At 39.3% G+C, this 27,373-nt stretch overlaps 2 protein-coding genes across 17 annotated transcripts in view; one reads left to right on the top strand and one right to left on the bottom strand.

The window, feature by feature from the left end:
* The window catches only part of BLNK (B cell linker), a 170,403-nt gene extending 155,247 nt beyond the window's left edge, over positions 1-15,156 (top strand). For 8 of the 9 annotated variants that reach the window (XM_053304890.1, XM_053304888.1, XM_053304889.1 and 5 more), the window contains 6 exons: positions 542-620; positions 2,550-2,581; positions 2,825-2,904; positions 8,770-8,853; positions 10,510-10,665; positions 14,824-15,156. In XM_053304890.1, the coding sequence (XP_053160865.1) occupies positions 542-620; positions 2,550-2,581; positions 2,825-2,904; positions 8,770-8,853; positions 10,510-10,665; positions 14,824-14,943 (551 nt within the window). In that variant the 3' untranslated portion in view covers positions 14,944-15,156. The remainder of the gene's footprint in view (positions 1-541; positions 621-2,549; positions 2,582-2,824; positions 2,905-8,769; positions 8,854-10,509; positions 10,666-14,823) is intronic. The other variant, XM_053304892.1, reaches the window with a different exon arrangement.
* ZNF518A (zinc finger protein 518A) overlaps positions 1-27,373 on the bottom strand; it is a 53,345-nt gene that overhangs the window by 22,575 nt on the left and 3,397 nt on the right. For 3 of the 8 annotated variants that reach the window (XM_053304885.1, XM_053304881.1, XM_053304886.1), the window contains exons 2-4: positions 27,121-27,245; positions 26,912-27,021; positions 20,449-25,397 (exon numbers count right to left, since the gene is read on the bottom strand). In XM_053304885.1, coding sequence (XP_053160860.1) covers positions 20,813-25,303 — 4,491 coding nt within the window. In that variant the 5' untranslated portion in view covers positions 25,304-25,397; positions 26,912-27,021; positions 27,121-27,245 and the 3' untranslated portion in view covers positions 20,449-20,812. Of the gene's footprint in view, positions 1-14,622; positions 14,670-20,448; positions 25,398-26,911; positions 27,022-27,120; positions 27,246-27,373 lie in introns of those variants that run through there. The other 5 variants (XR_008318503.1, XR_008318502.1, XM_053304883.1 and 2 more) reach the window with 4 other exon arrangements.

Here is a 27,373-nt window from a genome sequence, read left to right as displayed (position 1 = left end):
GTTTTGCAAATAAAATGCAAATCTCTGGACTAATGGGATTCTAGTAAAACCTCTCCAATAAACCACTCAAGACCAATCAGCTTGACCCTGCTCTGGACACCACAGGCATTCTGGGGACTCCTGCTGTCCATTGTAGGCAAGCTATAATCAAGATGTGATAGACTAACCTCTTAGAATTGATAGAGGATCCCCTCTCAGACTGGATGTCACACAGCTCTTTTTCATCTGTACTGTTCTTCAGCCCACATGGTGTCTGTCAAATTGTTTGAGGACTAAGCCCTCATTTTGCTACCATTTCCAAATTATACCTGACACCACAGTGTTCTATTAAAGTCCTTTGCTAGATGTGAACTATTGCTTTTAGGAGGAAAGAACATCAGCAGAAGGCTTCTAAATCTTAAGTTTCAACTGCAACTAATATAGAAAATGTGACATCAAATCTTGCAGTTGTGGCCTTGAGCTGAGTTCAGCAAGGTCCAAAAGTTAACTGGGACACATTGATCTGCCTTTCCTAATCAAAGCTCTTTCCCCCCCAATACAGATAAACCTATACCAGCTGAACGCCGCCGAGGATCCAGTCACGATATCCCTCTTCCACCCATACCATCTAGTGCCCAAAAGTAAACACTTCTCATTTGCTTTTCAAATGCTCTGTTACAAAAAGTTATCTTCAGAGTCTAAAGGAGAGAGATGGGGGGGGGGGAAATAGAGAATATCAGGCAGGAGGGAGTGGCAGGATCATCTTGGCCCCAGCTCTACCTTCACAAGGCCAAAAGGTGGCTCCAGACTCCTTTTCTAGCACAATTCATGTTGCAGCAACACTAAGGTCTAAGACTTGATGTCTCACTAAACTCATGAGCCCTATTCACATGTTACATTCAACACTCATACAATCTGTGTACACTGTATACAGGTACAGATTTGTACACAGGTACAGGTTCACTTTTAAATGAACACAGGTACAGTCATTTACACAAATACATGCACAAACATCTGAATGCAGGTACAGCATGATATATGAATAGGGTTATAGTTGCTACCAAAAATGGCAGTCATGCATTTAGCCCCTTTTCAACAACACCTAGAAGAACTTCCTTTACATTGTGATAGAACAACATTCTACATTTCTCCACCTCTACATCCCATGAGAGTCTTCCAGTGACAGGAAACCGTGAACATAGCAAGATCGCAAGAGAGATGTTTTGATGGACATTACCAAAGAGGTGGTGGTGCTGGGAGTAAACACGAGAGCTGTTTCAAAAGTAGCTTCATTTGGTCCTTACTCCAGTACCCCCAAATTTTTCAACCATTCCCACAGCTCACTCCATCCAAGACAAGCATAACTCCACCTCAATTTATTTAGCCCCAGCATGGATGGTATTGCACAGAGTACAGAACAAGGTGCACTCTTCACATAAGACTTGGCACAATAAGCAATAGCATTCTCCCACAAGGCAAAGAAAGACTCATTCGTTATTGATGTGGCATACATATACACACACACCAGACAAGCATTTGTTGTTGTATACTTTAAGACACTTTTAATGGTAATATGCTGTTCCTATGAGCATTTATGTGTCTCCTCTTAAATAGTACTCTTATATCAACCTGGGTCTTCAACTTCAGTGCAGGTCAATAAAGGGTAGTAATCCCAGGATGCAAAAAGAACATTATTTTTAAAAATCAACATGTACTTATTTTTGAATTTAAACATACTAGATGACATTTTCTGCAGACTTAGGAGAGTGAAGCAAGAGCAACGTCCTTGCAAGGAGTGGGTAGATTTGCTGTGCAGCCCTCAGCAGCATTTTCCTACAAGTGAACACAGGGAGGAGAGAAAAGCCAAAATCCTGTTTCCATCCCCTTCCTTTGCACTGCACTGCAAGGCAAGCCTTGAGCACAGCTATTCTACCCACTACTTATGCGGGCGTAGCTAAATTACTAAGTTTTCAGTAATTTAGAGATAAGATAGTCATCACCAAATAACACAGCAAGAAACATAACAGATTGGATCCTAAGAATTGCAAGTGAAGTCCTGCTTGTAAAATGAAGCTTTCCAGCCACCAATGTCCAAAAAAATGTTATTCATGAGGGTTGGGTATCTTCATAAACTGCATGAGACACAGCAGGACAACTACAGCTGGAGGGAAATTTGTAGACATCGTGCCCACCTCTCTGAAAGTACCTGTCACTCTTTAGATCCAATCTAACAATTGGCAGATGAGGTTTTGCAAGAGCTCTTAAGTAAATACTTGCCTGAAGATAGCAAGAAAAATTCAAGAACTAATAATAATAAAGATACATAGGTTTCCTCAGAAAGAGCATATATGTTCAAAACATTGGGGTATTTGCCCCCATGAATAGCCTCAGAATAGTCTTTTTGCATCCTTGAATTTTTATACCTTTATCTGTGCACGTGTTGGGTTACTGGTTTTCTTTTGCATTAAAAAACATATTATTGTACACTGTGGATAGCAAAATAAGGTCTTGAGATCTCATAACAATGATACCTCCCTGCCTCTCTTTTAACCTCTAGTCTTTACTTTCAGGCCATTGCCTCCAAAGCCACCAGTCTTGCTAAGTAAGTATTCTTTCATTTGACTAGAACCAAGTTGGTTTCAAATCCATGCACTTTTGAGTTGGGTGCAGCCTCTTCCCCCTTTTATCAAGAGTGGCAATTGTGCACATGCTGGCCTTTACTACTGATGAGTGACCAGTCCTGAACAAGGCCACTTACAGCCAAGGCAGTAGCCTGAAGTACAGCTGTGATTTTATATCTTGCAATATTATGACCATTTGGATATCAACTGTCTCTCTTCTTCAGGATCAGGAGAACCGGCAAACCGTACCTTAGTTACTCCACGCAACAGCATTCAACAAGGTGGATCTAATATACTAGAGCAGGTATAATTTCACTTTTATTTTTAAAAAAACCTGGAGGGGAAGCAGGTAACACCAGTTTCTCATCAAGAATTAAATAAGTTCATGCTACTGTATTATAAAATACAAATTTTCAGTTAAATGCATGGGTTACTCTTGATTGCAGCCAAAAGCAAATCCTTTTTAAATCCTCAAATAACCATTTAATTCTTCTTTCTTTAATAAAGAATTTGAATAAAGAATTAAATAAAGAATAAAAAATAATAAAGAATTAAATCTGCAACTTGTTATTTATGGTACAACAGTAGGGATGCCACAGGACAGATAGTAACTGATTCAGAGAAGATCAAACAGAGATTGAAGGAGTATGCTGAAAAACTGTATATCAGGGATGTCAACATCCAAGATACTCTAGAAGATATTCCCTACTTGCAAGAACCTCTAGTACGGGAAGATGAAGTTAGATCAGCACTCCGGTCCTTACCAAGTCGGAAGGCTACAGGAATTGATGGAATAGCTACAGAAATATGGCAAACAACAGAAGAAGAATCAGCCAAGGCTCTAACCAAACTATTCCAGCAAATTTGGAGAACGACACAGAGGCCAACAGACTGGAAGAGGTCAGTCTACATACCCATACCAAAGAAAGGAGACTTAACAGATTGAGCAAACCATCATACAATATCCTTAATTTCACATGCTAGCAAAATAATGCTCAGGATCATCCAACGCAGATTAGAGCCCTACATGGAAAGGGAAATGCTGGATATTCAAGCTGGTTTCAGAAAAGGCGGAGGAACAAGAGACATCATTGCTGACACACGCTGGATAATTGAGAAAGCCAAAGAATACCAAGAAGAATATACGTGCTTTATTGACTACAGAAAAGCTTTTGATTGTGTTGACCATATCAACTTGTGGAATAGCCTTAGGAAAATGGACGTCCCAGAATATCTCATTGTTCTCATGAGAAACCTATACACAGGGTAGGAAGCCACAGTCCAGACAGAACATGGTGAAACAGACTGGTTCCAGATCAGCAAAGGAGTAAGACAAGGCTGTCTACTTTCTCCTTCTTTATTCAATTTATATGCTGAACATATACTGAGTGAAGCTGGATTGGAGGAAGATGAGCATGGTTTTAAAGTTGGAGGAAGAAACATCAATAACCTGCTCTACGCTGATCACTCTGATAGCTGAAAATGTGATGACCTGCAAGCTCTAGTAATGAAAGTCAAGGAGCACGGTGAAAAAAATGGGACAAAAACTACATGTAAAGAAGGCTAAACTAATGACAATGTGTACAGCAACCAACCTCAGAATTGATAAAGAAGACATTGAAGTGGTAGATAGCTTCTTCCTTTTAGGATCAACCATTAACAGTAAAGGATTCAGCAATCAAGAAATATGCCGCAGACTAGCACTTGGTAGGGTTACAATGAAGGTCTTGGAAAGGATGTTTAGATGTCATGATGCGTCTATACCTCCAAAGATTAGAATCATTCAGACAATGGTTTTCCCCGTAATACTCTATGGATGCGAAAGCTGGACTTTGAAGAAGCAAGATAGAAAAAGTATTGACACTTTTGAACTTCGGTGCTGGAGAAGACTTTTGAGGATACCATGGACAGCCAGGAAAACAAACAAATGGATCATAGAACAAATCAATCCAGAATTTTCACTCAAGGCACAAATGACCAGGCTCAAACTATCATACTTTCAACACATTATGCCAAAACCCAACTCCCTTGAGAAGTCCATAATGCTGGGGAAAGCTGAAGGAAAGAGAAGAAGAGAATGACCAGCAGCAAGGTGGATGGACTTGATTACGACAGCAGTGAATGCACCACTGAGAGACATTAGAGGCCAAGTTGAAGACAGATCATCCTGGAGCAAATCTATCTATGTGGTCGCTAAGAGTCGACACCGACTTGATGGCAAGCAATCAATCAGTCAATCAATCCTGCCCCTCCAGCATACTGCTGCTGGGTAGGGCTTATAATAAAAACACACCAATGAAACAATAAATGATGATAAAACAAACAGGCAGCAAGATAAAATGGCAGATAATACCACACAGAACTAAAACTAGAAATCCAATTTTAAACTGCTTCTCTAAAAAGGGAAGTTTTCAGATTCTGTTTTAAAACTCATCAAGGATGCAGATGGATGAAGCACTTGTAGGAGAGCATCCCAAAGACCGGGGACACTACTGAGAAGGCCCTGTTGCTGGAAAATCTGTGTCGGTGACAGAGCCAAGAGCAGGGCCTGCAATGAGGAGCAGAGGACCCTGGCAGATTCAGAAGACCCAGTCACAAGCCATGTAGGGCTTTGAAACTAATGGCTGGAAGCAAACTGGCACCCAGTGAAACTTCTGCAGGATAAGTGTAAAACTAGTATAGCAACTAGTGCCCATAAGCATCCACAAGCCCTTTTGGTAAGCATGCTTAGGATCAGGCTGTAAGAATGCTTAGACTTGATAATCTTCCGCTTAGGTTCCAGTTCCTTCAGTCTCCAAGGGCAAACTTATAAGGACATTAAGCACAACTAGTTACCCTTCGTATGTCTTGGCTAACAACATCTTCTAAACAAGCTACTGACATGTAAATTAAAATGTGATTAAAAGTTTTGGGGCTTCTTTTATGTTAAATTTTCTTTGCAGATGAACAATATAAACATGTTCAAAAGAAATTATTCTTTTCTTCTCCTCCCCACCAATTCTCAATACATGTTCATTGTGAACTGATTATTATAATCAACCTTCATGACTATAAGGTCAAAAAGAAGGTATGGTTGTTTTACATGAATTGACAGTTTTAAAAGCTGTGACTTATTTGCTTGAGGTTTGTAGTCATTCATTAATAACTTAACGAACTGTAGTCAAAAATCATTTCCCCGGGAAGTTTCACCCTACTTCCTGTCTTGCCCTTTACATATTTTGGAAAGGAGTATACAGTATAAAACTTGCTAACTTATCCACTTTGAGAAGATACATTTTCCTTATACTGTGACTTCTTGGTAGCCATTATTGTTAATTAAGATAAATTGTCCAAGAGCTAAGTAGATGTGGTAAATTACAATATAGCTCCTTCAAATACAGCTGAGTTCCTCTGGAAGTGTTATAGCTTTTTGTAAATTAGCTGAAATAGCTAAATTCTGAGGTCCTGCAAGGTTGGTTGCAGGACCTTAGATGTGAGGTGTCTAGTTGTTCAGGCTAAGTGAAGTGTCCCCTTTCTGACTGATTATTTTTCTACATGGGGAAATGGAATGAAAATTTCCTATTTTTAAGAACTGATGGGTATGCAAATACACTATATGGTCCTCTGTGGGAGAAATGCTATCTTTAAAAACAATTAGCAAGTAGAAGCCAGGTAGCTTTGCTCAATTCTAGGGTAGGGATGTGCACAAAACTGGGCGGGGGAAGTTTGAAGGGGGCGGGGTTGACTTTAAGGGCGGGGGAGAGTCCACTTACCCCCCCCTCTGCTCCCCCCCCCCCGCCGGCGCTCCGTTAGCAAAGGGTCCTTTGGGGCGGCAGCATACCTCCCTGCTGCCCTGTCGCCTCGTTGGACCCTGCGTTACTGGAAGTACCCGACATGCCTGTGCCTGCATGTTCTTTGTCTCCGCTAGGCGGAGGTAGGCAACATGTGCCTCTCCGGACGTTGCTGAGCTACAAGTTGTAACCTACAACTCCCATCATCCCCAGCTATAATAAATTGCGGCTGGGGCTGATGGGAGTTTAGTTCAGCAACATATCCCTCTGGTAACTGAGCAAAGAGGCACCTTTTAAAAGGTGGTTCTCTATTTAGCAGGGGGAGAGCAACTGGCCATATCCGTCCCCAGCACAGGACCCCTCCAGTGTCTGTTGCTGGTGTCTGTCTTATGTATCTTTTTTAGGTTGAGAGCTCTTTGGGGACAGGGAGCCAGTGTGTGTGTGTGTGTGTGTGTGTGTGTGTGTGTGTGTGTGTGTCTAAGAAGGGCTTTGGACTTTGAAGCAAGATAGAAAAAGCATTGACGCTTTTGAACTTTGGTGCTGGAGAAGACTTTTGAGGATACCATGGACAGCCAGGAAAACAAACAAACAGATCATAGAACAAATCAATACAGAATTGTCACTCGGTGCTCAAATAACCAGGCTCAAGCTATCCTACTTTGGACACATTATGCGAAAACCCAGCTCCCTTGAGAAGTCCATAATGCTGGGAAAAGTTGAAGGAAAGAGAAGAAGAGGACGACCAGCAGTAAGGTGGATGGACTCTATCACAACAGCAGTGAATACACCCCTGAGAGACCCTAAAGACCAAGTTGAAGACACATCATCCTGGAGAGAATCTATCTATGTGGTTGCTAAGAGTTGACACCGACTTGACGGCCCTTAATTAATCAATCAGTAGGACTCGTAGGAAACATGCCCAACCATTAGCTGCAATGTTAAGTGAAGTAGTAGAATCTTTGTAAAGAACTCAACACGCCAGTGGCCATCCAAGATATTTTGCTGCCTGAAATGAAGGATAACATGACGTCCCCCTGTGTGGAACAGGGCAGGGCCATCCTTTAGTAGAGCAAATCAGGGCAGCGGTCCACTGTTCCACACTATCCAGAGCCCCACACCTGGCCCCTCCCCTGAGGTTGCTACTTGCCCATCTTTTCCCCATTGCACAGCTCTGCCTTACATTCTAGGCAGGCTGCAATGGAATGTTAAAGTGGAGAGCAGCAGCTCCCTTTCCCACTGTGCTGTGGATCTGTACTTTTAGCTCCTCAGCGCAACCTGGCTAGAAAGTAAGGCAGTGCTGTGCAACTGGTGAGCAAGGAAGGATTGGCCCAGCTGCACCATGGGCAAAAGTGGTGGCAGGCAACACATACACGGGGCTGAGGGAGGGGAGGCTGGCCCAGTTAGCATCTTGTTGCACTCCACCAGCTGGGATTGCTGCCACGTCACTAGATGGAGAGCTAGTGCAAGAGAGAAAAGTGCGCTGCAAGCTGGGCTCAGAGAACCTGGCAAAGGGGCACAGCCAAGGACAGGATGACATCCCACAACATGAGAAGTACGGCTGGGGCCCCACTTGTCCCATAGGACAGCTCAGCATTCTGAGGCCATGCTGCTGAGGCAGCAGCAGTGCCATGCAAACACCTTCAGACTACCCCACTGAGCCAGGCAGTGATGTTCCTAGTTCAAAGCGGGCAGGGGCGGGGGGAGAGATGCACCCTAGTGAGGCAAGGAAGTAGGGATGGGTCCAGACCGGTCTGGACCTGGGTGGTTCAGTCCGGGGGTGGGGGGTAGCTTTAAGAGCGGTGGGAGAATTTACTTACCCCTCCCGCCGCTTTCCCACTCTGGCGCCGTAATGTAATGAGTAATTGGGGCGGCAGGATACCTCCCTGCCGCCCCTTCCCCAATCTTGCTCTACAAAAACTCCCATTAATCCTTTGCGCTCGCGCACCCCCCACCCCAGTGCCAGACCGCAGTGTGGCGGTTCCGTGCACACCCCTACAAGGAAGTATGGTGCCTGTGATGGCAGCGACCTGACATTTGTTGCTCCCCACCCCGTCTCTCCCCACACCTGTGCTTGAGATGATCACCATATCCTGCTTCATAGAAGAGCTGCCCCTGAGCAACCCCAAGATACAATGTTACACAAGGGCTGCTTCATACATTTATTCTGATACCCTAGAAGAGCATTTCCGGAATACAAAACATACATGTTTATGAATGTCATGCACCTGTATACACTGCAGATCTTTCTAGCCAAAGCCACACAAATAGTGGCTCAATATTTATGCATATAATTTATTGATATTCATGTTCTTAGACATGTATTCAGATTTTTTAATGGATTGGTTTGCTAGGCATTATGACTTTTGATCTTTAGATCGAAACATCTCTCTTCTTCACAGAATGCTGATGTTTCTGGTAGAGCATGGTATATGGCTTCCAGTGATCGGAAAACAGCTGAGGACGCATTATACAGATCAAATAAGGTAGAAATAATTTACTAATATCTATAGACTGAAAGAAGTCCTTAGAAATGTTGTTAGCAACATTTCTATCTTGCCTTCCTTTCAAGAAGCTCAAGGCAGCATACAAGTTTATCCTTCTGTTTCATTCTCACAACTCTGAAGTAGGTTCATCAGGAGAAAGTGACTGGTCCAGGGTCACTTGGTGAGCTTCATGTCTGAGCAGGGATTTGAAACTAGGTCTCCCCAGCCCAAGCCCAACGCTCTATCCACTACACTATATGTATGGAAGGGGTGCAAAAGCTAAAAGTTTTACCCCAAGAAAAACACATACAGCTAAAATTTAAGGCATGAATGGCGACCATAGTTTCTCCATACAATTCATTTCAAGAACAGTGATCCCAGACCTTCCTTTCAGAAATCCAATCATTCTTTGCAGATATTACTAGTTCAATTCTCTTGCATTGAAAAACCTAATTGTCTCTTGTATGAAATACTCCTATAATACATAATAATGGAATAGGAACTACCACCTTAGTGTTCCCAAAACATGGTACTGCAGATCATCCAATGGTGGGTTACCAAGCAACCAGTGTTTACACACTGGAGGATTAAAGGGAAGCCTCCTTCAAAATAGGGATGTAGCATACAAATGGGCCTGCAACAAAACATCTTAATAATCAATTTTTTTTGACTTTACACAGAAAATTACTCCATTGTAAAACATAATGAAAACTCTCATACAAAACTGTATCTCACTAAGCATATGCAATAGGTCTATGTGAAGCCTCAGGCCAAATATGAATAAAATAACTAGGCCTCCAGTCCAAACCAAATCAGCCATGTTCATATAGATTCAGAGAGATCTGGCCATTCAGAGGCTTTTCTCCTGCTGGTTTTCAATGGCAAACATTGTAGCTTTTTAAAACTAAGAAAACGGAGGGAAAAGGGCAATCTTTCATATATGCTTTGTATTTACTGTGTATTTGCTTGGCTTGTTGCTAGTCTTAACAGAAAACCTCTGCACCCATTTGCTTGAAATGTTGCAGGCAAAATGTCCTCAGAAGTGCTTCTCTTATCCCACTATGGAACAATAATTTTATATACATACTGTTTTCTCTAGAAATATTTTTTTAAATTCTCAGAAAACTCCTGCACCTATTTGAAATGTTGCAGGCTTCGTGTCCACTTAAGTGGTTACCACCCCTATTGATTTTATCCTATTCTGCAAAGAAATGAATAAAAATATAAGCACATAGGGAAAGCCCTGCTAGATCAGGCACAGCCTATCCACTCCAGTATCCTGTTTCACACAGTGCCTGCCACCCCACCCCTCACCCCTTGCAAGATACTACAGAAAGAAATCAGTAGTCCACTCCTCAAAGCATAGCACTAGCACAAGCTGCAGAGATGTTAATGGGTCTGCATCAGAGAAGTAGTTTCAGGTTCCACTCAAAATCTGAGTTTATGATTAAAGCAAAATAGATTTCTTCAAAGGGAACAGGTGGTAACAAGGGACTGGGAAAGCCAAAGAACCCAACCCACTATTTGTGGGTGCTAATCTTCCAGTGTTAAGAACCGAGTGTGAGTGTGTGTGTGTGTGTGTGTGTGTGTAGAAACATAACCTGTATATAATTAATTGTAATTACATATAACTGCTTCCCCCCCCCCATTGCTTAGGATGGATCTTTCCTAGTAAGGAAGAGCTCTGGACAAGACTCAAAGCAACCATTTACACTAGTAGTGTTGTATAACAACAAAGTATACAATATCCCAATACGATTTATTGAATCGACAAGACAATATGCTTTGGGCAGAGAAAAAAGTGGTGAAGAGGTGGGTGATTTCTTTTGTTTTATACCTTAATACACAGATGGTGGTTTTAGTAACACTGCTTATGAGTATTAAGATTTATAAAGAAATATAAATGCATCTGATTTCTGATTTAACAGTTTCTTTTCTTACACATGGATTCCAAAGAAAGAAAGGCAATTCAATCCAATTGAGGACTCAATTAAAACGTGAATGCAATTTACTCTTTTTTTAACAATCAAGCCCTCCATCTACCCTTCATTAAAGAACTCCCATTGGGAGCTCTTAACTGTAGCTGTCCTTAGAGACAATAGGTCAAAAGGTAATCCATATCATTTATCTAAAGGTAGGGATGCTGTGGAAATCTAAAGGAAACAACTTGGGGAAAAACACAGATTAATTGAATAGGCTACAAAGATGATAGAATCACTCAATTCTCACTGATAAGCGTTTGCTTCACACATCCCTCAGGCTTTCAAAGTGTAGTGATAGGTTTAGACTCAAAAGGTGTCATTCTGCTTAAAGGTTGTTCTGCACTTTGTTTCATACAAGAAAAGTGAAATTAAATCCAAAGATGTTCTACTTGCACAGGTACAACCATGAGAACAGCTATACAACATACATACAGAATCACTACCCAGCTTTTCTGTTCATAGTAACAGAAGAATACACAGGTAGACATACTTCTGTGGAGCAAGACTATTTTAATTTGCTCATTTTTCCATAGTTATCAGCTTAGTAAAGTGGACTATAAAGATTGCCGCATTACAGATAAATCTTGAAATTACATAGAGAGTACCAAATATTTTGTTAATTCCCATTTTAAGATATTGTGATAACAATAGTACCAATTACTGGTCAGGAAGCCAATCTCTTTGTGCTGAAGAGGAATGTGGAGTTCTCAAGGTAAACATTTTCCACCTCTTGATTAAATATGAAAACATAGTAGGGGTGTTCATGGAACCGTTTATTGCGGTTCGGTCAAACCAACTGCCAGTTTGGTTTAATTTGTCGAAGTGGTTCGAGGGTTGTACATATAAAGGAGAGTCTGGTGAGGATTCCCTTTACAAGCAAAGGTATGGAGGAATCCTTAAAAAGGCTTCTGAAGAGCCTTACTGGCCTGGCTGCGGCCAGACTTCTCTGGATTCCTCTTCACAAGGAAAGCCCCCTTGAACCGCCCATCCAGTTCGACCCAGACCAGGCTTGGTTTGGTTCAGTCACGGACTGAACCACTTCTGGTTCGGTTCACGATCAAACTGGCATACCGGTTCATGCACACCCTAAAACAAAGGCATTATCTGAGGGAAAGAATTGTAAAGGGTAGAAGTTGTTAAGTTCTCTTCCCAAGGTTAATCTATTGATAGCCTTTAGCAAAAGTTTCAAAATCACAATTTCAAATTCAGATTGGTTGTTTAACCAAATAATTGGGGGATGGGGAACACACACACAAGCCATAAATTAACTATACGAGGAGTGATGGACAAGGAAAAACAAATGTGTTCATAGTTATGCTAGACATGGATATAGCAGCAATTCTAGGACTGCATGACTGTGACTTAAGCAGTTCTCTCTGTTTTTGTGGGGCTGAAGTGGAGACAAAAAGGAGCACAAACTACTGGTCAGAATGGGACATTGTGTCATTGGTCCTTAGTTTTAGGCCAATGCGCTTCTAAAGGTAAAGTGTGCTGTCGAGTCAGTCTCGACTCCACAGAGCCCTGTGGTTTTCTTTTGGTCGAATACAGGAGGGTTTTACCATTGCCTCCTCCCTCGCAGTCTGAGGTAATGCCTTTCAGCATCTTGCTGCTGCCCCATATAGGTGTTTCTCATAGTCTGGGGAAAATACCAGCAAGGATTTGAACCGACAACCTGATGCTTGCTAGGCAAGTCATTGGTGTAAATCAACTTATGACTGGTCGAAGAAATTGGGGCAAAGAGTATTTAAGACCAGACATACACAGGCAAGGAGTCAGAAAAAGATGATAGGCAAGGTATCAGAAAAGATCCTTTCATAGATGCTTGTCCAAGACTCAAGAGAAGGCAAAACAGTATTAGCAAGAGAAATGCTAAAGTACTGAAGGAGTATCTTTAGGCAGAGGATATCTTCTGGAAACAGCTCTTAGAGAAAGCTTCAGGCATTAACCAGTAAGGCGCAGCCTTGGAGCGGTCAGACTCAAGAAGTAGTATTTTCAAACATGTTCAGCTGACTCTTGTATTTTTTGTAACCTTCAACTATATGGTCCTTACCAAAGAAATATTTTATGTCAAGATGTACTTAAGTTCTGTGGAATTTGAACTATGAAGTGGGGAGTTTAGATTAAGAAAATTTGCTACTTCTATTAAGTAGTGACCTAACTCAGGATTGCCGTATCCCTTTATTACTGGTATTCATTAAGCTAGATCCGAGTCAAAGTATATTTCGTTTCCTGAAATAAGTAAATATTTTTTCATGTTTAAAAGATTTCAAATACATCTTAATATTTTTGACCTATTTTAAGAAATTGAACCATGGGGTAAGGAAATGGAAAGGTTTGCTCTTCAAAGAAGAAGGACAATGGCAGCAAGAGAAATAAATGTAACTGTATCAGGAGGGTTATAAAACACTATCTTCACAGAAGATGATGTGTTTTGCGGGGGCAGATTTTGGAATAAAGCATGTATATTATGTTGTCAAAATAAGAGTTTTGAATTTAAGCTCAATAATAGTACTTCATATTTTGAACTCTTGGGGACAGTTCTCTTCCCTTTCAGCCTTTTCATTTAGATGCTTGCATAGAGTTTTTAAAAGTTTAAGGACAGTCAGACATTTCCCCTAAAATTTTAGTAGGGTGAACATTAATTTATTTTTATAGTCTTTCAATTCTTAATTTTAAAGAGTAAATGTTTATAGTGATGAAATGTAGAGGAGAAAGTTGACTTAGAACAATCTGTTCTTCTGTTTCATAATTACATTTAAAATACGTGTTAATCAGATAATTTAGATTCAAACATATATTAAGATTAAAATGGTATATAATTAGATATATTAGATTCAAATTAGAGTCATATATTAAATTCAACCGGTATATATGTCAAATAAATAAATGTAACAAACATCTCAAATTTTGCTTCACATTATTTCAGCTCAACAGTATTTTCAGTCTCTCAGGAGGAAGCTGAGATCTTTTACAATGGCACTTAAAAAAATGAAATTCTGAGCGTTGTCACTGTGGCCTCTTGTGGTAAACCATGCTTCCAGAAGCAAAAGTGTACAATTTCACCAATGCGGGCATTAAATTGTGTGAACATGCCAAGGGCCACTACTACCTAAGCTCCATTTCATTCATTGAATTTCCAATGGACCAAGGAAGCCTCATAGAAATGAACAGAAGTTACACAGCAAAAGGAGTCCTACCATCTCAGAGTCATGTTACATCACATATTAACTGTTGTACCTCAAATGATAAAACTGTTGTACCACTTAAGGTGGAAGACTGAGTCTGAATATTTCTCCACAACAGTAGAGAGGGGAACCCTGCATAAAACTAGTGTGCAGTGCCTATACAGGTTTATTCACAAGTATCATTGGCAGCGTTCTAATTTTTTTCATCTGTGTGCGGAATGAATTTTCTTCTGGGTGGCAGTATCAAGACAGTGTGCACACATGTATATTCAGAGTGTGATCTTCCTGATTCAACCTGAGTGGGCTTTAAAATTAACTGAACAGACATAAAAAAAAATCTGTGAGCAGATGCACATGCACACACCTTAGATCATTGGCTTCATTGGGACTTACTTGTAAATGTAGACTCTTTTCCTCTGACATGGCACTTCAGAATGTGCAGGGATTTTTTTCCCCTTCTGCCTGCAAACATTTGATCCTCACATGCAGTCTGAAGAGGTACTGTTCACTTATTAAAAGAATTTTCTCCAAAAACATAATGAGACCAAACTTGAAGAGGGTCTATGGCTTGTATTTAGCATATCTATCAATTAGCACCTCACCTTTCAAGAAAGGTTCATCTTCTGATGCAAGTCCAAACACAATATTCCTAGAAAAGGTTACACAAATGTATAAATGAAAAATAATGAACTATTGTTTATACAAATATAAAGAAACAAAGTTTTAAAATTATGGTTGGCTGAAACTGAGAGTTTTGTTTTTGCAACTATGCTGAATAACCCAATCTTCTTTTCTCTATCCAGCGGTTTGACAGTGTGGCTGAAATAATAGAAAATCATCAACGGCATTCTCTTGTTCTCATTGACAGTCAAAACAACACAAAAGACTCTACCAAACTAAAACATATTACTAGAGTTTCATAACAGCACTGAGAATACACTCTGGAAAAATCTTATGCCCTCATTTTGCAAGAGTTTAAGCCTGAGCATTTGGACAAGAATGCAAAGCTACTTGGACAAGAATGCAAAGCTACAACAGAAGAATTTCTTCCAAAAGCTTTACCAGCAACAACCTCTGATAAACCCACATAATTTTGTAAGCAAAGATTAATTTGGAATAAATAGTTTTCGACTTTAGTTATGATGTGGTCATTCCAAAATCACATCAATGCCTAAGCTGATATATACTTGAAGAATAGTTTTTCCCCCAAAGACATTCCAGATTGAGAAGAGAAGCAAAAGTATTCATCAATGGCATGCAAGAACTATCTACTACATGTTTTGGCTTTAAAAATTCCTTGGTAAAATTCTGCTATCAGACCAGCGACATCATTTCGGCAAATTTCACATCACATTAAGACAGTAATTGACACCAACAGGTGTAACTTTTATTTCAGAAAAAAGTATCCACAGGATGACTGCAGCAACAGCGAGATCCTTTGCCCCATCATTCTCAATCCAGATCAGGGTCCCCCATAACTTCTGACAAGGGGAGGAAGCTTCTATTCATGTCAAATAACAGTCAGAAATGATTGATTCAGCTCAGGACCATGGGAGAGTTAAAGGGTTCCCCCCACCCACAAAACATTCTATTTTTTGCACGAGTTAAACCTCCCATCACAAGTGACAGGCTTAATATAAAGCATAGTTTAGCCATAGGCCAAAATGAACCATAACATGCAATAAGCTAGACACAGGATTTTGTTTTCTGGGACAGAAATCCAAAGGAGTGGTAAGGATTTGCATTTAAATGTAATGTGTTCGCACTGGCTTCAATTATATTTGTTGGAACCACTGTTACTTTTAAAAATATACACATGTAAATATGAAAATATTTTTAAGACTACTATGCATATAGTGTATAAATGTCCAACTGCAATCCAGAGCTTTTTACATTTCAGCTACCTCTCAAATTCTGTTCTGTAGAACTGTTGCATGAATCTGCTTTTAGAATATTGTTATATGCAAAAACCTTAGCTTACAATTTGCTGCTTGTGGACATTTAAGATGTTCAAGTTTTTGAATGTGAACTTTAAAGACTTAGTAAATTGTTTAGGTCAGATGGGCATAACAGGTCTATGCTAACAAGTTTTTTTTCCATTGCCAAGAAACAGAATTTGAGATGGACACAAGGGTTGTCAATGTTGAACTACTTTGGTGAAATACACCTATAAGCATCAAGAAATGTGGCCCAGATCCAGCAAGGTAGCCATGAGTGCTTATGAAGGTAGATACTATATATTTCTTGGCTTGTGTGTAAAATGCAGAAATGAGATACAAAACAGAAGATGTGGAAGTATCAGTAACATTTTTCTGTAATTTTGCAAGAGTAACCCCCTACCCCCAAAAGGCTAGGTAAAAGGTAAAGTGTGCTGTCGAGTCAGTATCAACTCTGGTGACCACAGAGCCATGCGGTTGTCTTTGGTAGAATACAGGAGGGGTTTACCATTGCCGTCTCCCGTGCAGTATGAGATGATGCCTTTCAGCATCTTCCTATATCTCTGCTGCCTGATATAGGTGTCTGGCTTGCTAGTCAAGTCATTTCCCTGCTACACCATTAGGTGGCTCCCCAAAAAGGCTACATATCCTTAAATACATGGTCTTGTGTCTGTTCTCCCACCTCTCCTGCATCACCAATTCTTGATTGCCTAAATTCTGCAATCTATTTTATTATTTCTTCCATCAGTCTGGGTTTTTGTACACAACACACACACACACTCCAGGATGACATGTTTTATATGAACAATTACTATAAAACTGGCATCATCAATTTTACTTCACAAGTATTCTAGTAGCAAATTGCAGTAAGTAGTGTTGTGTCTACAAGACAGTATGATCAAGATAGTTTATTTTTTCTTCCCCAAACCACTAATCAATTTCATTTCATGATAAAGTCATAGTTTTGTACTCCGTTCTACATCTGGCTACTAGTTGCCTTGCCAGATACCAAATTCAGTAAGTTATAAAGCAAGGTGCTTTTGTTTCTTTCCAGCCAACATAGTCACTTTAGGAATGCTCTATTTGGCTTTCATGTTCAGTTAATGCACAGAAGGATGATGAACAGCAGACTAAGTGTTCTATCCCAAGAACACTGGAATTCTCAAATTTCATTGCAATTAATAGAACTTAAAGACATGACTATCTCATCTTACTGACCTAAATAAATGGTGCTTAGAAGACATCCCTAAGCATTTTAGGTTTGCTTTAAAGATACCTGAGGAAAAAGCTTACACCTTAATAGTGCAGTCTTATGCAAAGTTATTCAGAAGTCAGCATAGTATAGTGGTGAGTGTTGAACTAGGACTGGGGAGAACTGAGTTCAGATCAGGGCGGTTTACACAGAGAAATAACAAACAAATAAGATGGAACTAAAGAAATAAGGAAATAAGATGGATGTGCACGAACCGGTCCGGAGGCCATGTTGGAGGCCTCCGAACCATTCGGAGCCGGACCGGTCCGGCACCGAAGGGGGGTCTACCTTTAAGGGCGGGGGGGTAGAACTTACCCCTCCCGCCGCTCTTCCCCCTCCGGCACTGTAGTTTTAAGTGAAGTTTTTGAGGCAGCAGCGTTCCTCACTGCTGCCCCTGCCCCCGTCGTCGCCTGGAACTCTCCATAATAGCAACACACGTGTGCGTGGTGGTGCGCTTGCGCCCGTTGCCACCGTGCTGCGTGTGACGTAGGCGGTGTGCGCATGGCAGTGACAGGCGCGCATGGCAGTGACAGGCGCACGCGCCGCCATGCACACGTGTGTTGCTATTAGAGAGTTCCAGGCGACAACGGGGGCAGGGGCGGCAGCGTTCCAAAAACTTCCAAAAACGCTGCCGCCCCAAAAACTTCGCTTAAAACTACAGCGCCGGAGGGGGAAGAGCGGCGGGAGTGGTAAGTTCTACCCCCCGCCCTTAAAGGTAGACCCCCCCCTTGGTGCTGGTCCGGACCATGCACATCCCTAGTAGCACTTCTTTTTGAATGTCTGAATGAGGCTATTATGTTGCAAGAAACAAATTATCCATACACCTGATTAACTTCTGTTCCAGAGCTATGAGAAGCATTTCAGTTTCTAAGTACAGCAGCAAGTCTAGGTATTAGCATTTTTCCTTAGCCTTGAATAGCATTTAATTGCATCTACACACTTCTAAATTACATAGACTATCATTTTATCAAGAATCCTTAGAAAATATATAACCAGAATCTTGTTAACTGTGACAAAGGATTAAAATTTAATAGCAATATTGGGAGAAAAGAGAGAGGCAAAAAAAAAAAAAAAAAAACCACCCCAAACCCCTTTACAGACCCTTACATACACTCAACTCATGCAGCATTAGAGTAGCTGTGCAACAGCAAAGAACAGAAGCCACATTACAAACATCCTCTGTCTGGCTGCTCTACATCTCTCAAACCACTTGGCTGAACCTTTGTAGAAAACACAACTTCTTATTAAAAAGGCAGGCAACGCCCTTTTAATATTTCCTTTTTGTATTGCATGTTAGTTGGAACTCTTAAAGGCATAGCGAGCCTTGTGTACTTATGGAATATTTTCTTGTTACAAATATTAAAAAGTGTTATCAATATAAAATTTGGAATGTCAACACGTGGAAATAGATACATCATTCTAAACCTCTTTCGGTGAAGTTACATTGTAGCCATTTATAATATTTAAGCTATTATGTTTCTGAAGACAGCTCAAGTAAACTTTTTTTTTAAAAAAAAAACTTGATCTAAGTATAAATGTTCTATTAGTAAATTACTTAAATTTACAATAAAGACTTGTGCTTTACTCATTGTTTTAAATTATTCAATACAATTATAGAGTAATATATCTATATAACAAAATTAACACCACCAAAATATGTGCAGGGGAATTCTTGGAGGTAACTCTGAACTGCCTTTGTTTCAAAGCACATCATTTTCCTGAGAGACTTTACTATGTTTACATTGAAAATGTCAGAGATACAAATTTTAGGCCACGTTGCTACTCATCACATGAAAGTTTTTTCTTCCTGCAAACACAACTAAAAGATTGGTTTCCATTATCAGAGAGGTCTAATATTTCTACAGAATACCAATGTACTGATATTTAACACTGCCAATAATCCAATTATCACTTTCCTTACGGCACAGAATTTTTTTTAATGTGTTATTTCTTGCAATACACATAGTGCATGTTCGGATTTGGCTTACTAGGAATAAAACCTCCACCTGGTAAGAGTGTTAGGGACATCTCTCTCCACGCTCTCACTGGAGGGGGGAGTAGTATGTGATGTTACATCCAGGCACTACCATATTTAATTGAATGCACTTACATGCCTGAAACCATGGTTCAAATAATTCTTACTTTTTCTGGGGTCAAGAAACATATTCACATAAATGTGTATAGCTTAGAAAAATGCTACTTTACCGTTGCAAGGAGGGCAGACAAGTGGCAAAAACATATCTATTACCAGGTTGAGATTTCACCCCCAAACGCAATGTCTAAACAGTCCAACAGATTTAAATATGCAATTCCATTGTCCTGGGGAAAACCAAATACAGGTTTTTGACTGACTGTAGGCCACGGCCCCAAATCAGAGCAAGATCAGAGCAATTAGACTGTGAAGCAATACAAGTAAAAGCCTGAGAAGCTTGAAGCAAAAATCTGACACCCATCTCTCCAAACACAACGCCCAGTGCTGTATTTTCAATATGGACTAAGTTACTTCAGCTAGGAATGACAGGATATGCAGTCAACATGGGGCAACACACCTTTTGTCTGAATCAAAAATATGTCCAAAAAGAAGACATTTTCCTGTGGTGTACCAAATGTTCCATATGAGTTTGATGAGGCAAAGTTTGTAATAAAAATAATACCAGAATGAAAGCACTCCTGAGAAAAGGAAGTTTTACTATCTAGCGGGGTGTGTGTGCGGGGGACAAAAACAAAAATCTTAACAGAGCAAGTCAGAACCTGATTTCTAGATGCCACCACAACTGCATACTGCTCTTTATATAAATATGGTGGTTTTCCTGCTCATAAACAGAGTCTTAATATTAATCAAGATGACAAACATCCACTTGGAAAATGTATGTTCATCATTATACTGTACAAATTCTGAACACATACTTCCAACTGATTTCATTTTTCAGGCTTAAACACAATACCATTTTATTGATTTATATGAAAAATACTTCACTACGAAAGTAGACAAACTGCACAGAAATAGTACAAGTGTCATGTGCATAGCAAAATTGCTTAAAGCATTCACATATGGCTTTGTTTAAAAGAAACTGTTAGAAAACCCAGCCCTATATGGATCTCAGGTTATACAGTTGACACAAAGTAAACTGCTTCACATCTTTTAGGCACTTGCTAACAACAGTGTTCAATCTCTGGAAAAGAAAAAAACACAGTTCTGTTTTGTTTTTAAAGATAAGGAAAATACGGCAATAGCTGTGTGTAGCTGAAAAACCTTTTTTAGTAGTGCATGCACAGAGCTGGAAAAATACAATTCCTGTGCAAGATTTTATAGCAAATAACTGAAGTACAAAAATATGTACACATCTTGATTTTTATACATACTTATACACAGAACAAAAAGCCCTGAAATTCATTCTCTAAATAAAAATATATAACATGATAGTAACAAAATGAAATTTTTACTGCAATTGTAACTTTGATTTAAATTCATACAAGTTCATTTTAGGTGCTATCACAAAACTGGTTCTTTTTTTAAAAAAATGCAGCTAGTATGATGCTGCCATCCAAAATAATTTGCACTCAGGTGTAATTTATTTTGCATTCTTCACCAACCATAATAAATTATGCTAATGAATTCCAGTCTCGAGTTGCTTCCATTAGATGACGCTGTCCATGCCCCACCCAGTTGTCCTGATTGTCAAATATCCTCCCACAAAACCAGCAACTAAATTTAGTTTTCAGTGTATTATCAGAGGTAGTTTTCACAATCTGATAATTGTTTTTGCTAGTCTTCTTCAGTGTTAATTTTAAAACAAATCTTTCTTTTACAGGACTAACAGGTTTTAGCATTCTGCATTTCCTTTGAGAGAGATCATCAGTAATTATGTACAAACTGTTATTGTAATATGCTGGCTCCAAAAGAGCATCAATAGTTCTCTTTGACAGAGAGACCTTTAGAACATGTCCTTTAAATTTAGCAATAGTTTTCATAACATTTACTACTTCCGGAACATCTGCATCAGGATGATTTAGTACTACGACCGGCTGATTTCTTCGAGGGCATTTGACCAGTTGCTTGGAATTAAAAGGAAGTAATTTTAGAATCCTCACAGTGTCTTTTGACACTTTTGGTCTACAAGGGGCCTGGATCAAGGATTCCAATTCACTGGCATCCATCTGGTTTTTCTGTTTACACTTCCGATGCAACATTTTCTTTCTAGGAGGTTCCTGAAGGTCATCCTTAGCTCTTCGTTTCAATTTTTTGTTCTTCTGTGAAACTGTAGCATCAGAAAATTTAGCACCAATTTGTTTTGAATGACGTTTAGCTCTCGAAATTTTGTTTGTCATTGTCCCTGTTGACATTTGGCTTCCAAAACTGCTCCCTTTGTTAGCAGTTACTGTTTGAGCCAAATCAGATGGGGTTTTTTGTGACCGTGTCTTCACATGTTCAGAGGAACAAACAGATTCTACAGAGGTGAAAGCATTTTTTGATTTATCACTTGTCAAACATGCGCTTGCTGGCATCAATCTGCTTTGTAAGAGTAAGGCATTGCTAGAAGAAAGAGTTGTCTTTCTCTGTTCTAGTGCAGGACTATTAAGGGAATGCATACTATTGAGTTGTAAAGATGACACAATGTTGCTAACTGGTTGACAGTTCGCAGCAGCAGGAGCAGTCTTAATTTTTAAAAAAAGCTTTTGCTGCATTGCTCCAGGTTTCTTTGGTTCAGAATTATGACTATAAGAAGTACTTTGACAAACATTATGGTTCTGTACTAGAGATTTGTTTGGCGACATACATTTCAGAAAAACTGCTTGTCTGCCATCAGGCAAAAGTGCATAAACAGGTTGTTCTTGTCCAATTTCCTGCTGTTTGGATTCAGGGGAGCCGACCTTACTGCCTTGATATCCAGCAAGTACCTTCACAGAAGAAATTCTGCTCTCTGAATGTGTAACATTAAATTGCTCCTTCCGTGGCATGCCAACATAAGAAGCACTTACTGCCCCACTGCATGCACTAAGACTAGAAGAACGTCTTATGTTTCTAGAACTATCTGTTTTCAATTCCATCACTGATTTACCACACACTTTAGATGCAAAGGTCTCTACAACCTGAGAATTTTCAGTGGCATTTGCAATTGTTCCAAGTGACCCACTACCAAATGTCAGTATCATTCCAGGTCCTCTATTTAAAAGCAAAGGTGTAGCTGCACTTCTTGTTGCCTGAGCATCTGATGAATTCATTTTTGGAGAATGCTTTCCTGAAATAACTTGTAATCCCTGTTGATGGGCAAGGCGCAAAGGTACAAAAAATCTTGGTGGAGATGACTGAAGTAGCACGGGTTTCTTCTGTTCAGGAAGCGTTGGACGGATAGTGTTAGGACCTTGGATATTGAAGTGCATCTTGTCTTTCGCCAACTGTTGCGTTATAATTTTGTCTGTTTGAGCTTTAAGCAGTGTGCCAACACCAGCTGTCCTTGAAGCCAAGCTTCTCTCTTCTGTTCTAAGAGATCTTATTGGGACCTGTCTTTCATTCTGAAAAGGTACACCTTCATTTGTTGCACTGTAATTCATATTTCTTTCTCCCCTGAATTTAGCAGGAAAATGGGCTAAATTGCACAAAGCTGTTGGGTCTTTGAAGTAGTTAAATGCTTTACAATCTGTTTGACTATTTAGAAAAGACTGATCATAAGCAGTTATGTGCTTTTGTGACCGAGTAGCTGGCTGTCCTTTTAACACATCTTGTAATGATTGGTTTAGTTCAGGTGACAAATAACTGGATGCCTGATTACTTTGGAGTGAGAAAACCGATGTTATTTTAGGCATAAATGAATTAACACCATTAGAGGCATTTTCATGTTTTGATTTCTCAACTACATGGTCCAACATTTGATTTACCTTAGTATTCAAATATCGCTTGCCATCATGATGATTTTCTGTATAACACGGCCTTTCAACGGCATAGGTAGGCTGGCTGTTCGGAAATACTGGAGTATTCTTAGTATTTACATAGCCATAAAATGGAAGCAAAGACGGTCTTTTTTCCATATTTGACCCTGTTGCCGATTGTGGAAAACAAGCTGTGGTTTCACCTATAGGGCTGCTTTGGAGAGGAAAAGTTTTGCTAGACATAAGATCTTTTGTTTTATCCAAGATACCTATTTTAGAATAATTATGAAAAGGTAATGGTGCTTGATTGGAAAAGTCAGTTGGGCAATAGACGTTATTGTGTTTACTGCTGTTGTTCACTTCACCATTCAGTGCTTTGAATTCTGAAGGAAAGGGCTTTTTCATGGGATCATAATGAAGCATGTGTGTACCAGCAGAAGATAATACCTGAGTATGATCTTGAGGTATACAGTTCCTCCATGAGACAGAACCTCTAGTTCCAGCCTTTGCCACCAAATCACAAGGAAGAGTAGAAGAATCTGATTTCACTGGCAGACGATTTGCACATTTTCCTAATACAATAGGTGGTGCAACAGTTTGAGACATATTCCAACTAAAATCACTGTTATTTTCTTGCTTTATTTTTTGATTAGAAAATGACAGCGGGGATGATTTTAATGAAGGAACAGAATTATTCCTAGACATTTGTTGGTTAGTTTCATGAAGTCCAGCACTCGAAGGCAAGCTGAAGTTGTCAGCTGTTTGTTGTAGACATTCAGTTGAACCATCTTTCACCCCATCACATTTATTTCCTGCTGGCAAATTCTGTTTATCTGTAGGTAACAACTTTATTACTATATGTTGCTTTCCATCCACCACTTTGAATCCCATAAATTTAGCACTGTAGTTTGCTGGAACAGAGATCTTATTGTTTTTTACCATCAAAACCGTAGGACCATGAACAGCTTTTTTCAACAAGCCCAATCCAGAACCCAATCCATCTTCTGCTCTATTGCATTGTGTTGCTGAAGAGGATTTGGCTTCACTGTGGACATGCTTTTCATTTTGAAAAATTTGGTCTTCAGTTAAGTGTAGCTCTTTTGCAGATTGACCTAGTTCTTCTTCACATTTAGGTGGAATCTTCATGCTTCTGGGAACATTTCCATCCTCCTCTCCAATTCTGCAGTTGCCACTAGTAATTCTTTTGCGTCTCCATAATGCCTTTCTTGATGCACCTGTTTTGTATCTTTTTAAAATAAGTTTTAGTCCTGTTGAGGTCTTCAGCTTTTTTTCACTGTTATCTGTGCCCATGTTATCTTTTGCATAGAGGTGGTCTCTGTGCAAGGTAATAATATGTTTTAAAAGATAGTTCTTCCGAGATGCCATGTAGTTACAATACTGACAACTGAAGGGAAATGTGCCAGTGTGTGCAACAACATGTTTTTGAAACTCTTCTTTCGAAAAACTTACATGATGACATTTATTACATTTATACTGTATTTCATTGTGTCTATGAATATGCTGAACAAAAGTTCCTACATCCTGGGTAGAAAACCTACATCTTTCACATTGAAAATGGCCATTTATGCAATGCTTAGAAGTGAAATGTTTTGTCAAGTCCAACAATGTATATCTATGATCATCATTACAGATTTCACATTTTACTAAAGTGCTACGATGTGTTCGACGATGTTGGTTAAATGACTGAAAGTCATTCGCTGAAAAGTTACACATTTCACAGGGATAAGATGGCAACTCTCCATGATGAAATAGCAGGAAATGTTTCTGTAGGTCATTTGGGCTGTACTTAATGTTGTTTCTGCATTTTGTACAGCTAAAATTCAGTATTTTTGCTGATGTTTTCAATCCCTCTTCATAGCGCAGTTCTTGTTTACTATGTGAAGTACATATCTCAGAAGAGTTCAAATAGCTTCCATTCACTTCCTCTTGAATGAAAGATGCTCTTGCAGGTTTCTCTTTACACTGAAATACTTTCATGTATCTGACAATCTCATGTTTAAGTATAACTTCATTTGGGATGTTTATCTGAGGCAGTTCTATTTTTAAGTTTTTTAGTCCATAGGCGAGAATGTCTGAAATTGAAGGTTGAGGTGGAGACTTTCCAACAGAAGTTTCCAATATAGGGGCACGCATTCCATCCAACACATTTTCTTCTAATAAGCTTGTCTCTTTAATGCAAAATTCTTGTTCTTGTTCAGATGGCATTTTTAAAAAACAAAAATAAACCACCTCTATTCTTGTGTTCTTCAATATTTCTTGTACTGAAATATTTTCAGAGTTCCAGGATTTTCTCAGCTATCTGAAATAAAGTTAGAAAAATAACTTTTACAAAATTTAAACACGCCATACAGGTTCACATTTTAAGACCTCGCACCAATAGCCTATGCACTCGCATTAAAAAAATTAAAAGATGAAGTGAACCAGGCATTTAATCTAGCTCCTTTTCCTTCACCACAGTTATTTCAGGTTTCCTCCAAATATTAAATTTAGTGTTCTGTGGGTTTAACTTAACTTATATAGCTGAAACATACATGATGGCTCTAAAGAACACTGCTGGTGTCTGCTCCTAGCTACCCGAGTCCACCTTCATGAATGCTCCTCAAACATCAGCCACCAACACTAGTTTGTTTTCTTCATGAGTGGCTATAGTTCCTGAAGCAAAATGTAATTGCTTCAATCACTGAACTCAGCCTCCACCATAGTCCTTACATTTGGCCAGTTCTGAAGATTAGCCATACTCCCACTGAACTATGTTCCTGGCCTTCCTCTGCCAAGTCCAGCTCCACCTGGCTCACTACAACTGCTCCAATGCAGTCATTGCTCTATGTATCCCTTATTAGGAGGAGTATTTATGTTACTTATTTACTTTCAGATCAGAGCACAGAAATTTGTTTCAAGGTGGCCAAATTTTGTGCAGCTGTTTGCAAGATCAGGCACCAAATTTTGGGGTCGGGTTTTTTACTTGAAAATTACTGGTACTAACCATTAGTCTGGCTTAACCGATCAAGTACTACTGATAGTTGGAACAGATTGTGGGATAGCTAAGTATCAACATGATACTGTTGATAGATGAGTAATGTATTACCATGCAGTGTATATAAACATTATTATTGTATCTAGTCTCTGACCAAAATAAAGAGTATTCACACAATTAAGCAGGTTTTAAAAGTTGTCAAACAATGCAATGCAACAAACAAATAAAACCAGCTAATGTTCTGAAAGCTCAACTCTTATAGAGACATACAACACAGCCAGCACACACACATAGGAAGTAGGAAGTTTAGAAGGATGTAGGGCTCATGCAGAATCAGAACTAAAAGTGTTCTCTTTGGGAAATTCATTTCTCTAAGTGGAGGTATTTCTTTGGGGGGAGTGAAATCTGCTTTCATCACAGGCTTATTTAACTAAAAAGAGTTGTCTTATCAGGCATTTATTTTCCTGGATACTGCAGTGTTACTTATTATGCTTTGCTAGTTTATTGTTCAATTTATATACCGCTTCATAAAACACATTCCAAGGTGGTTTACAAATGTTAATAAAATTTTGTAAAATCACACTAAAATATTAAAACCAATAAAGACCATAAAAACAAACTACAGTGAGGTCACTTATTATTAAAGAAATGAAGTCAGAGGTTCCTAATGGCCACAGTAACAACTTGTTGGTCCTCAAATAAGAAACACTATGGGCAATCTGCTTAGTTTAACCTAGGTAAAGTGTACTGCTAAATATGTGGCAAGTCAGCCTTGCAAATAAGCCCATAAAAATTAGAACCTGTGAAAAAACAGAATTTTAAAAAACGTACTAGCCTACCTGTCCACATGTGAGTCATCTGTAGCCTGGGGGGGGCAGTTAAAGCTTCTTCCTGATCACTAGGAGGAAATTTCTATTCATTACAGGCAACCAAATGGTTATTTACAGCCCTTGAACACAGAAGCATTTCAGTTAATACAGGGATTTTTAAGCAACATAGATATTCTGCCACATAATTTTTTTAGCAACAAAAAAGACATAAAACTTACTTTTTAGGAAAAGAGTACAATTCCATACTTCAGTAGCCTGTACAATATTTTTCTTTCCCAATAGATGAAAGTCATAAAGTCAAAGATCAAGAAGTCTCATTCAACAGAAATATGTACAAAAAGGCCTGGAAATAAAGAAGATATTTGTTTAAACATGAACAATTTACATGCGCATTAGGAATTTTAGAGTTAAGCACCGTCAGTCATTACTAGGTCCCACTGAAATTAATAGGACTTAAATTAGCCATGACTA

Source organism: Hemicordylus capensis, chromosome 3 (assembly GCF_027244095.1).
Source record: "Hemicordylus capensis ecotype Gifberg chromosome 3, rHemCap1.1.pri, whole genome shotgun sequence".
NCBI lineage: Eukaryota > Metazoa > Chordata > Lepidosauria > Squamata > Cordylidae > Hemicordylus > Hemicordylus capensis.
Note: the sequence above shows the minus strand (reverse complement) of the source record. Positions and strands in the feature narration are given on the sequence as shown.